The 10,067-nt window shown below is 29.4% G+C and overlaps 2 protein-coding genes across 2 annotated transcripts; both read left to right on the top strand.

Moving 5' to 3' along the window:
- Positions 1 to 2,535: 2,535 nt before the first annotated feature.
- LOC101493171 (two-component response regulator 24-like) lies at positions 2,536 to 3,094 on the top strand. Its single transcript, XM_012713797.3, has one exon. It carries the CDS (start codon positions 2,607 to 2,609, stop codon positions 3,039 to 3,041), a length of 435 nt encoding a protein of 144 aa, XP_012569251.1. The 5' UTR covers positions 2,536 to 2,606; the 3' UTR covers positions 3,042 to 3,094.
- A 3,165-nt stretch (positions 3,095 to 6,259) lies between these two features.
- LOC101492841 (uncharacterized) lies at positions 6,260 to 8,504 on the top strand. The gene is made up of 4 exons (XM_004493305.4): positions 6,260 to 6,415; positions 6,573 to 7,467; positions 7,667 to 7,839; positions 8,182 to 8,504. Exons 2-4 carry the CDS (start codon positions 6,676 to 6,678, stop codon positions 8,306 to 8,308), a joined length of 1,092 nt encoding a protein of 363 aa, XP_004493362.1. The 5' UTR covers positions 6,260 to 6,415; positions 6,573 to 6,675; the 3' UTR covers positions 8,309 to 8,504.
- Positions 8,505 to 10,067: the final 1,563 nt, after the last annotated feature.

The following is a 10,067-nucleotide window of genomic DNA, read 5'->3' as shown; positions in this document are numbered from 1 at the left end:
TTTTTTTTTTTTTTTTTTTTTTTTTTTTTTTTTTTTATTTTATTTCTTTTATCGATAGGTAAACAAGGTTTATGAATACTAAGGAGAGATTTTCAAAAATAATGTAAATAAAATTACTACTACTAATGTGAGTAAGCAAACGAACATTAATTGGGATAGACATAAATTAGAATTAGCACACAGGGATCGAGGGAGCTGTAAATATAAATTATTGAACTTAAAATAAATAAGAAATTTTATTGTAAAATAAATTATTAAACTTATTATAAATAAGAGATTTTATTGTAAAATATGAAATGAATGAATTGTAGTCATTAATAAAATTATCAAAAGTTAAGATTAAAATAAAAACTTATGTAACTTTAAATTACTATAGATCATAATCATTTATATTATATGATTAAGAGATGGCAAAAAGAATTAAACTTGCAAGACCAATCCTATTTAAGCCGTTGAAAAAACGAGACGAAGACGAGATGGGTTGGTCCATTAAAAAAGTTGCTATTTATTTTACTACTAAGTCTAACTTTTATAATATTTTTATTTAGTAATATACTGTAACATTAAGTAGATTGTAGTAATTTTTTTGGGATTGTTTAATATTAATCAGTTTATTTTGAGATTTTTTTTATACTAATGGTGACTGTGTTTTGGTATTTACCTTTTTTGATTGATTGTGGTTGTATTTATTATTTTTATAAAATAAAATAAAAATGTATTTTTTGTCGCACAAGTTCGCCAATCCAACATAGAATAAGATAGAACATAGTGATAACAAAAGAGGCTAACGGGGCAGCCCAATCCTCTTTACTATCCTCAATGTAATCTAAATTTAATTATCTCTATCTCTTACGGTAAAAGTTCATCTTTACTTAATATGTTCTCATTATATCAACATCCTTGTATAATCATATTTAAGAAATTGTAGAAAATAGTGTTGGATTTTGTGTCTAAATAAAAAGTGTTTAGATTGTTTTTTTAATGGAAAAGTGTATAGATTCCTAAAATACATTTTCTATTTTTTTTGGGTGTGTCTAAATTAACCATTCCATTTGTTTAATTGTTATATAGATAAAGTAGAAATCCATTTGAAAAATTAAAGCTGATAATCAGGAACATATCTTTTTATTTTGTATATATACAATGGTCAACGGGCACCAATTTAGCTGGATAAGAAGAAATCTTATTATATTGTTATGATCATGCATTCATATAAAGTATTTCTACAAGTATACTGACAATAATATATAGGTCTGCTGTTAAAGATCGTTTACTTTATATCACTTATTTCGACTTGTGCAAATATCTACAACCATATTTGATCCTCGAATTCTTTCTACTTTAATTACTAGATATGTTTGTTTATCACATGAATACTTCTTTGTCATTTATTTCAATATTGCTGGTTTTATTTCGCTTCATTTGGAGAACATGCATTGAGTGTCATCAATGTATTTTTTGTACCTGGGTTTTAGATTCTCTTTATTCAATAATTTGATTTTCTTGAATATAGTTTATTTTACAACTTTATCTTGAATAAATATTAATTTGATATATGAACTATATATCACTATTTTGTCAATACTAGTTTAGTTGGTTTAACATGCTTGTTCATTTACTCATTTAATTAATAGTTAAATTGCTTATTTGGATATTAAACATCTGATTTAATTGACAAAAAATGATACTGTTAGATTGAAAAAATGTAGCATATTTTAATATGGATTTGATGTAAATTTTTTATCATTTTATCTATGAAAAAATTGTCTCTTACTTCTGCGTTTTCATCATTTTTTACTGTCACATTAAATGTTAGGGTTTCGCCCACACTTTGTTGTTTAAATATTTTTTTAGAAACGCTTGAATTTGTTCTAATTTTGAATTGACTTATTTGAATATATTTACTTGCAAAAACACTTGTGAATCTGTTTAAAAAAATTTATTAAGATAACTTATGACATGTTAATAAGTTATTTTCAACTAATTTTTATAAGTTATCTATTATTGAGTGACTTATGAAAACAAATTATATCTTATTTAAAAATAGTTTGATTTTATTTTAGCTTGTGTTATAAAATAACTTAAAATGCTAATGCTATAACACAATGAGGATTGTAGGTTTTGTTGTTTTGAGCTTTATCACCAGGATTTGATGTTTTATGTATTTGAATGTGAATATGAGAGACAAGACAATGACTTTGGAAATGCTTATGAAGAGGGAGTCTCCAGCATCTGTAAATTGTATTGCTTTCTTCTCCTTTGGTTTGGGGTTTATCTTCTTACCATCACTACTTTGCCCTGTACCTCCTTTCAAAAACCAAAACAAAATATGGTTGATGGAGATAGTAATATATAATGTTACAAGGGAACCCATTTTGTATCAGGTCAGTTCTATATATTTGACTGTTTTTTTTTTCCAAATAACCGCAATGAATAACTAACTCTAATCGGTTAGAGTTTATATATCACTAACAAACAAACAGAAGTTAGTTAGTTAGTTTGATAATAATCCAAAGAAAGTTTGTATTTAACTAACTTTCATTTCTTCTTTTTGTTATCCTTCCAATATTTTGTTCACTCCCAGTCCAACAGAAACAATTTAGAATATGGAAGGTGAAGATCCTGTAATCCCGCACGGAATAAAAGCACTTGTTGTGGATGGTGATGACAACACACGGAAGAGTCATGAAGATATGTTGAAGTCACTTGGTGTGGAAACTCAGTCAGTGAAAAATGGGAGAGAAGCCATAGACACGATATTTGAATGGCGGAGGGATGAATACAAGTTTGACCTAATTCTGATGGATAGGAGAATGCCGGTGATGGACGGAATTGAGGCGACGAGGATACTGCGCTTATTTGATTACCCTAGCCGGATTGTTGGTGTATCCACTCCGCTTACAGATGCAGAATGGGAAGAATTTTTTAATGCTGGCCTTGATGATCTCTATGATGATCACAAACCATTGTCCCTTCAAACTATTATTTCTATTTGTAAATCAGTTCCCCCTCCCTGTAATGGTACCTGTCATTGTCATTGATTCTATCTGTAAACACAATTCAGGATGTCATTTCTTAAATCTTTAAAACTTAATTTGCATTCTTCGATTTTTTATACACCATTTATTATTGATGAACTCACTTGGAATGGGAAAGAAGCCTTAGAATTAATTAATAGCTGATTTCACCTAACTCTGATGGCTAGGAAATGGATCAAATTAAGGCAAACTAATTGAATGTGAATTTAATTCATAAATGTCGATATCATAAGATTGTATTTATGGTTTTAAATAAACTTGTAAAAAGAAATGTCCATATCATTAAATTTAAATTTATTTATCTGCAAACTTAACTAGATCATTCACGGTGTCGCCAAAAAAGAATTTAAATAAATTTTAATATTATTAAGTTTTTCAGCAAACATAACTAAACCATCCGTTATACAGTGCCGCCAAAAAGAAATTTAAAGCAACTGACAATGAAAATCCTTAAAAGGAATATCAACCCTGAGGAGGTTGCCGGAAAAGCTCTCGCCGGCAATCGGACGCGCTGTTTTGATGATGACAATTTAGGCAATAACTGCAACTCGCAAGAGGTACATAATCGGAATTCCTGTTGCATAATTTTGATGGTTAGGAGATGGATGGAATTACGGCGACGACGTCTTCTTACATATATATGATCGATAATGTCAATAGTATTGTAATTTAACAAATAAATAAATCACATATGATTATGTTAATATAATAAATACTAATTGCAATATTTGCAATAATAGGTTACTTAACTTAATTTCAGAAACGTTTTAATATTTTTTTTTTGATTTAATTATTTATTTTAATTTTAAGTGACAATTTAATCTTTTATATTTTAAAATGTCAACAATGTTATATTTTTTTTATAAAAATTTATAAAAAATTTCAAATAAAACCCATAAAATTAATTATCATTATCAATATAATGCAAATTTCATCACATTCATAACTTAAATCATTAAATAAATTTATATTTTCATCTCTAACAACATCAAATCAAAAATAAATGACTAAATGGAAAAAATAAATAAAATAAAAGACTAAAACATTAGCTGAAATTAAATTAAGAGACCACATATACAATTTAGTCTATAATAAAAAAGACAGATGTGTAAAATCTAATATAATATTATAATATAAGGTAAAGTTATTATTTATCAATATTAGACACGAGGAGATCTATTGAAAAATTTAAAGTTTTACATCGAATAAAGATAAAATTTAAATATAATTTATAAAGAGAGATACTTTTACTAAAAAGAAAATCACGATTATAAACATTCTTCTATTTTTATCTATTTTAAAAAATAAAATTTATGCTAAGGAAAAGATATCCCCATCTAAGGTTGAAAATACCTTAAATTTTATTGAATATTTCCAAATAAATTTATATTTAAGTGTTTGCTTATTCACCCTATTTTTTCTCACAAGATGTAAAATACAATACTAGAAACACACTCTCAATAATGTATTTTGCTCATTTTTTTATCCTCTCAGATCCACATATTAAATAATGAGAATTATACCATGCACCCCTCAATACACATAAAAATACAATTTTATTTATTTAATCATTTATAACAAGTTTCAAAATTGATAGTTTCAAAAGTTTTAAATTTTTAAAATAAGGATTACATTTCGAAAAGTTGGAAAGTTTCCAAATTTGATTTTTTTTGAAATAATGATTACATTTCGAAAATTTGGAAATTTTCCTATTTCGAAAGTTTTGAATTGTTTGAAAGTTTCGAAAATTTTGAAATTTTCTATTTCAGAAGTTTTGAATTGTTCGAAAATTCTGAAAATTGTCATTTCAAAACTTTGAAAACTTTCGAATATTTTAGAAAGAAGAGTGAAAAAATGAGAAGTTAAAAAAGTTGAAGGTTTTATAAAGGGCAAAATTGTATTTTCACGTTGATTGAGAAGATGTCAAATTTAGATGTGGAGGTATAGGGTAGAGTCCTATTAGATCATATGCATGTATTTTACTTAGGAATGGTAAAACGGACAAACCCGCTCTGCTCTGTCTAAAAAAAGGTGGAATAGGACAAACTTTCTAAAAAAAGGTGGAATAGGACAAACTGCTAGTGGACTGCTTCGTAATCTTTTTGATTTTTTTTTATTAATTAATAAATTCATAAAAATTACATAAAAGCGTAATTAAAATAAAATTGAAGATGTCTTTAAATCGTAGTTCAACTGACAAATGTTGATATTGTTAGATTGAATATTTTGTCCTGAATTCGAACCGAGAACTCGTAGTTGTGTTAGTTAATCATGATGTAATTTACCATCTTTCTTTTATTAAGACAAAATAAAAATTAAAGACTATTTAAAAAACTAAAATATAAAGCTAATGAATAAAAAATATAAAAATTATCATTCAAACATTTATGATTTATCATTTAAAAGTATAGAATATATCATAAAGAATTATTATATCCACTATACAAATTTACATAAAGCTAAAATCATAAAACCTTAATAAAATCCTCTAATATTTTGTGAATAATTATTCTCCAAATAACAATGCCCTTTAATATGTTTCCGCCACGGCCCCATTTTTTTTAGGTTAAAAATCTCAATTTTCCCAACACCATTGTCTTGATTTTTAAATGTTAAGACAAAAAATAAAGTGAAATATTCATAATTGAGTATATTCCATTTTTTTCTCACCTGAAATGAAATTCGTAAGGAATTTGATAACCCAATTCCGTCATGCAGATCAAACTCTGGAAGATTAATAGGTGTGAACAATTCAATTGAACTCAATTTTGGTGAGAAAAGAAGAATAGTCCACGAAGCATTAGAAGAGGCACGTGTATATACCAGAAGAATATAAGCATGTTTGTTTGTGTGTTTTAAATAAAACGTTTATTTATCGATTTCATCATCATTTTGATCCTTTTCTACCTTGTGGAGGATATACTCCTAAATGTTATGGTTGGTTTACTTGGCTCATGTTTTATTAATTTTATCGTCATGTTTTAGTTTTATGTGAAAAGGGAATGACAGTGATTTTTCCAAATAATTTTCGCTTGGACCGTCAACTCCTTAACCAAGCAAAACAGCTCACCAGGTGTTTGATGTTTTGCTCCAACAACTTCAGCCATACAGATTCACCCAAACACCCTGTACACCATTCAATTCATACCCAAAAATAAACCTTTTATTTTTTAGTGAAAAACATTTAATTAATTTACTCAGAGAATAATAATATACCACTCATATTCACGTGTAAAGTTCACCTATAGTTTCCCCCCTATATATATAATAAGGGATCTACCTAGTTTTTATTTATAAAAATAAATTGTTCTCTGCTGCTAGAGAATTCTTTCCTGTCCAACACTCATCATCTCATAACTCTCCACCATCTATAAAGGGTATTGCTTTTTCTATTTTTTATTTATTATTAAGGGTATTGCTTCTCTGATCTTTTTTCCAAAAATCAATATTTTTTCTTTCTTTCTAAATTCTAGTTTTTTTCCCTGAACAAGTAATTTCTAAGTTTTTTTTTTTTTCCTTTTCATTTTTCCTCAGTGTTTTATATTTGTATTCCAAAAGCATAGGATCAAAGGAAAGCCACATAAAAGTGATCCTCAATTATCATCAATCAGAAAACAGAAAACAGAAAACAGAAAACATGTTGCTAAGAAGCTCTTCAACACCAGTTCTTGGTTCCCTTCTCTCTTCCTTCGCAGATACTCCTACTCATCATCATACTAATGCTACTATTCACCCTGAAGCTTGTTGTCATGCACTTAAGCATCTACCACCATCAACCACTTCACTCCAACATCACAAACTCAATCTCTCATGCACTTCTTCTCCAATTTCCCCTTCCATTGCTGATCTTGAGCACAAAAACAAAGGCTTTAGAAGAGTTCAATCTGAAGGGAACTTAGAAGACTTAGCCTTTGCTACTTGTTGTAACAATGAAGATAGATTCAATTATATGGACCCTTTAAAGAAGTATTCAGTGAGACAAAGAGGCTTGGCATTGGAGACTATTCCATCTTTCTCTCTTTCTAAGCAAACAGGCTTGCGTGAAGAAGAGGAAGATGAAGAAGATGTGGAAAGTGATTTTGAAGATGAGGACTATGAGTTCAGTGTGGTGAATAGTGGTGGCAGTGATATGATTCTGACTGAAGAAGTGAAGATGAGGGATAGACTTAGCAGGATGAATTTTGGTGAGGAGGGAGAAATTGGTAATAATGAAGAAATGTATCTTGCAAAGGGGCTTGGTGTTGATGTGTGTGGTGATGGCATAGGTGGCTGCAGAGGTGGCAATGGAGGTGGTGATTATAATTTTATGGGTTCTGGAGGGAATGATGGAGAAAATAATCATGGGGTGGAAGAATATTACAAGAAAATGGTAGAAGAAAATCCTGGGAACCCATTGTTTCTGAGGAATTATGCTCAGTTTTTGTATCAGGTAAATTCTATTTCCTTCTGTTGTAAGTTTAGCTCTCAATTGTTGAAAATCTGATTCTGACAGTCAAATAGTTGGGTATTACTAAGAGCTATTTTCAAACCTTTTCAGAATAACCTTTTCAACACACAAACTTGGTTTTATTAGTGGATACTATACTATACTATTGGTGATGATTGTAAAATTGATGTTGTTTTGACAGTGCAAACAAGACCGTGAAGGAGCTATGGAGTATTATTCCAGAGCCATACTAGCAGACCCAAAAGATGGAGAACTTCTATCACAGTATGGGAAGCTAGTTTGGGAGCTACATCATGACCAAGAAAGAGCCTCTAGATATTTTGAACGAGCAGTTCAGGCCTCTCCTGAAGACAGGTACTAATACAATATCTTTTTGGGTAGATCTGAATTTGACTTTTTTGACCTTATCTACTACGTAAGCATTTGTGAGACTGTTTGGGAGAGCTCATGGAAACAACTTATGAAATGTCTATAAGCTATTTTCATTCTATGTCCATAAACTCTTCATGATAACTTATGAAAACAACTTGTAACTTATATGAAAACTGTTTGACTTTATGCAATCTTTTGTTGTAGAAATAGCTTATACATAAGTATTTAGATGAGTAGCGCTTATGCTATAAGTGTTTAATTATGCTTTTTGTCAACACGGATTCATTCTAACAATAACTTGTGTTTTTCATGATATTATATCAGCCATGTACAAGCAGCATATGCAAGTTTCCTTTGGGATACAGAGGAAAACGAGGATGCAGGTTGCAATCAGCCACAATGTTTACCTCCACATTTCCATCTAGGAGCTATGGCAACCACAGGTGCTTAGAAGAGATATGATATGATGAATTGATGAAGAAGTTTCTGCTGAGAGAAACAAGCGCATTCTATTCTAATAACTGAAATCAGAAACTGATGTGTAGCTTTGTGTTTCTTCAGCACAGTATGTACAAATTATTTAGAAATGCCAAGTTTGTAAGCAAACCGTCAATCTATTAAATGTCATATTTGGAGACCGGCTCTAATACTTAATTTGCATAAGAAAGAAAAACTGAGATTCCAAAGCAGAAATAATATATTTTTGTCTTAACTCCCTAGTTCTAAAGAAAAAGAAGTATCAATAATCTAAAATTTGGTCTGGCGATAAGTAAAATCTAACTGATGATTGTTTTAGTTAGAATTTGAACTCGAGTACAAAGATGAAATGGCCTGTGCAGTGGACATATATTTCAATTACCATCATTAAAAAGATAACAGCACATGGAACAAGTGAGGATGTGTTTCCTACAGCAATCATGCACAGGGTTGTATAAGAGGGGAAGTAAGTAATCCAATAATGCTTCAACTCAATAAGACCTCAATCTGAACAATTTTATGTGATCCAGTGATTTAATAAAATATACACAGACATAATCAAAATAAAATCATAAAATTGTTAGAATCTTTCTCAAATGATTTTTAAATCAATGATTATAGTTTTGCATTTTGTCCTCCATAATGCATCTCTTAAATCCATCACAATGTGGTCTTGACTGGAGAAGTAAAAATGGAATTTCTTTGTGGTGCATCTCTTTAAGATCAACACTTGTTTTAAACCAGTATCAAAACCAATTTTGAAGTTTTCTGCATGTTTATTTAACAATGATAAACAGGATTCTATTTTGTGAACACAACATATAACCAGATTATAAAAATAAAAAATCATAGAAGAGCTCTTTTACTTTTTGAAAATATTTTTTGATTTTATGACTGTAATAACAACTTTCATCTCACTACCACCAGTCTACAATATGCTAATTTTTCATTTCCATCACCATATGCAGTTTGATTACAGTGACATTTTTGGAAATGGTGAAAATAGTTTCTTAGTATTTTCAAAATACTAATTTTGTTTTCTGAAATTAACGATGAGAATAATTGGACAAACACAATATTATTATTAAATGGTTACACTCAAGTAGTCAATAAATTTCAGTTATAAATGAATTGTTTATGAGAATCTGATTTTAAATCTTATCTAAAACACTCTCACCCGGACACCACCGAATTACTAAGAACTCGTTCACCCCGTGTAAAAAAAATGGTGCTTATGATCATGGGTTATGTACAATAGGATATATTTGTAATTTTAAAAATAATTTAGCCATTAACTAACTATTTTAAAATTATAAAACTTACTCCCAAAATAATTTATCTCTATTAGGTCCCAATCACACTCTTTGCTGGGTTTGACTTAGTGAGCAATATGTCCAGTGATTTTCTTCCTGAAAACTCCATTGTAGTGAGTACACTCTTTGATTCAATCACTCCCTTTTCATCTTTGAAGCTTAAAAATGAAACCTTTATTGTGATTGTGCAGGTGGGGTGTGGGTCAGTGGTGTTGGATTTCTTGGCAACTGTTGCTGCTTATCCCAAACCAGATCAAAAAATCAGAAGCACTTCATTCAAGGTACCTCCTCTTCTTTTCAACTATATCCACGCTTCTTGTTTTTCCATCAGAAGCACTCACAATAATTACTTTTTAGAATTTTTTTTCAGGTTTAGTTTCTCTGAGGAGGTTTATAAACTGTTTTTTTTTTTTTTTTTTT

The sequence above is a fragment of the Cicer arietinum genome, unplaced genomic scaffold (genome assembly GCF_000331145.2).
Source record: "Cicer arietinum cultivar CDC Frontier isolate Library 1 unplaced genomic scaffold, Cicar.CDCFrontier_v2.0 Ca_scaffold_6203_v2.0, whole genome shotgun sequence".
Taxonomy (NCBI): domain Eukaryota; kingdom Viridiplantae; phylum Streptophyta; class Magnoliopsida; order Fabales; family Fabaceae; genus Cicer; species Cicer arietinum.
Note: the sequence above shows the minus strand (reverse complement) of the source record. Positions and strands in the feature narration are given on the sequence as shown.

What these genes read in the sequence shown, in the direction of transcription:
- LOC101492841 (XM_004493305.4), top strand. Translation starts at nt 6,676, where the DNA reads ATGTTGCTAAGAAGCTCTTCAACACCAGTTCTTGGTTCCCTTCTCTCT. An exon ending in ATGCTCAGTTTTTGTATCAG is followed by an intron (nt 7,468 to 7,666) that starts GTAAATTCTATT and finishes TTGTTTTGACAG; the next exon opens with TGCAAACAAGACCGTGAAGG. An exon ending in CAGGCCTCTCCTGAAGACAG is followed by an intron (nt 7,840 to 8,181) that starts GTACTAATACAA and finishes ATATTATATCAG; the next exon opens with CCATGTACAAGCAGCATATG.
- LOC101493171 (XM_012713797.3), top strand. Translation starts at nt 2,607, where the DNA reads ATGGAAGGTGAAGATCCTGTAATCCCGCACGGAATAAAAGCACTTGTT.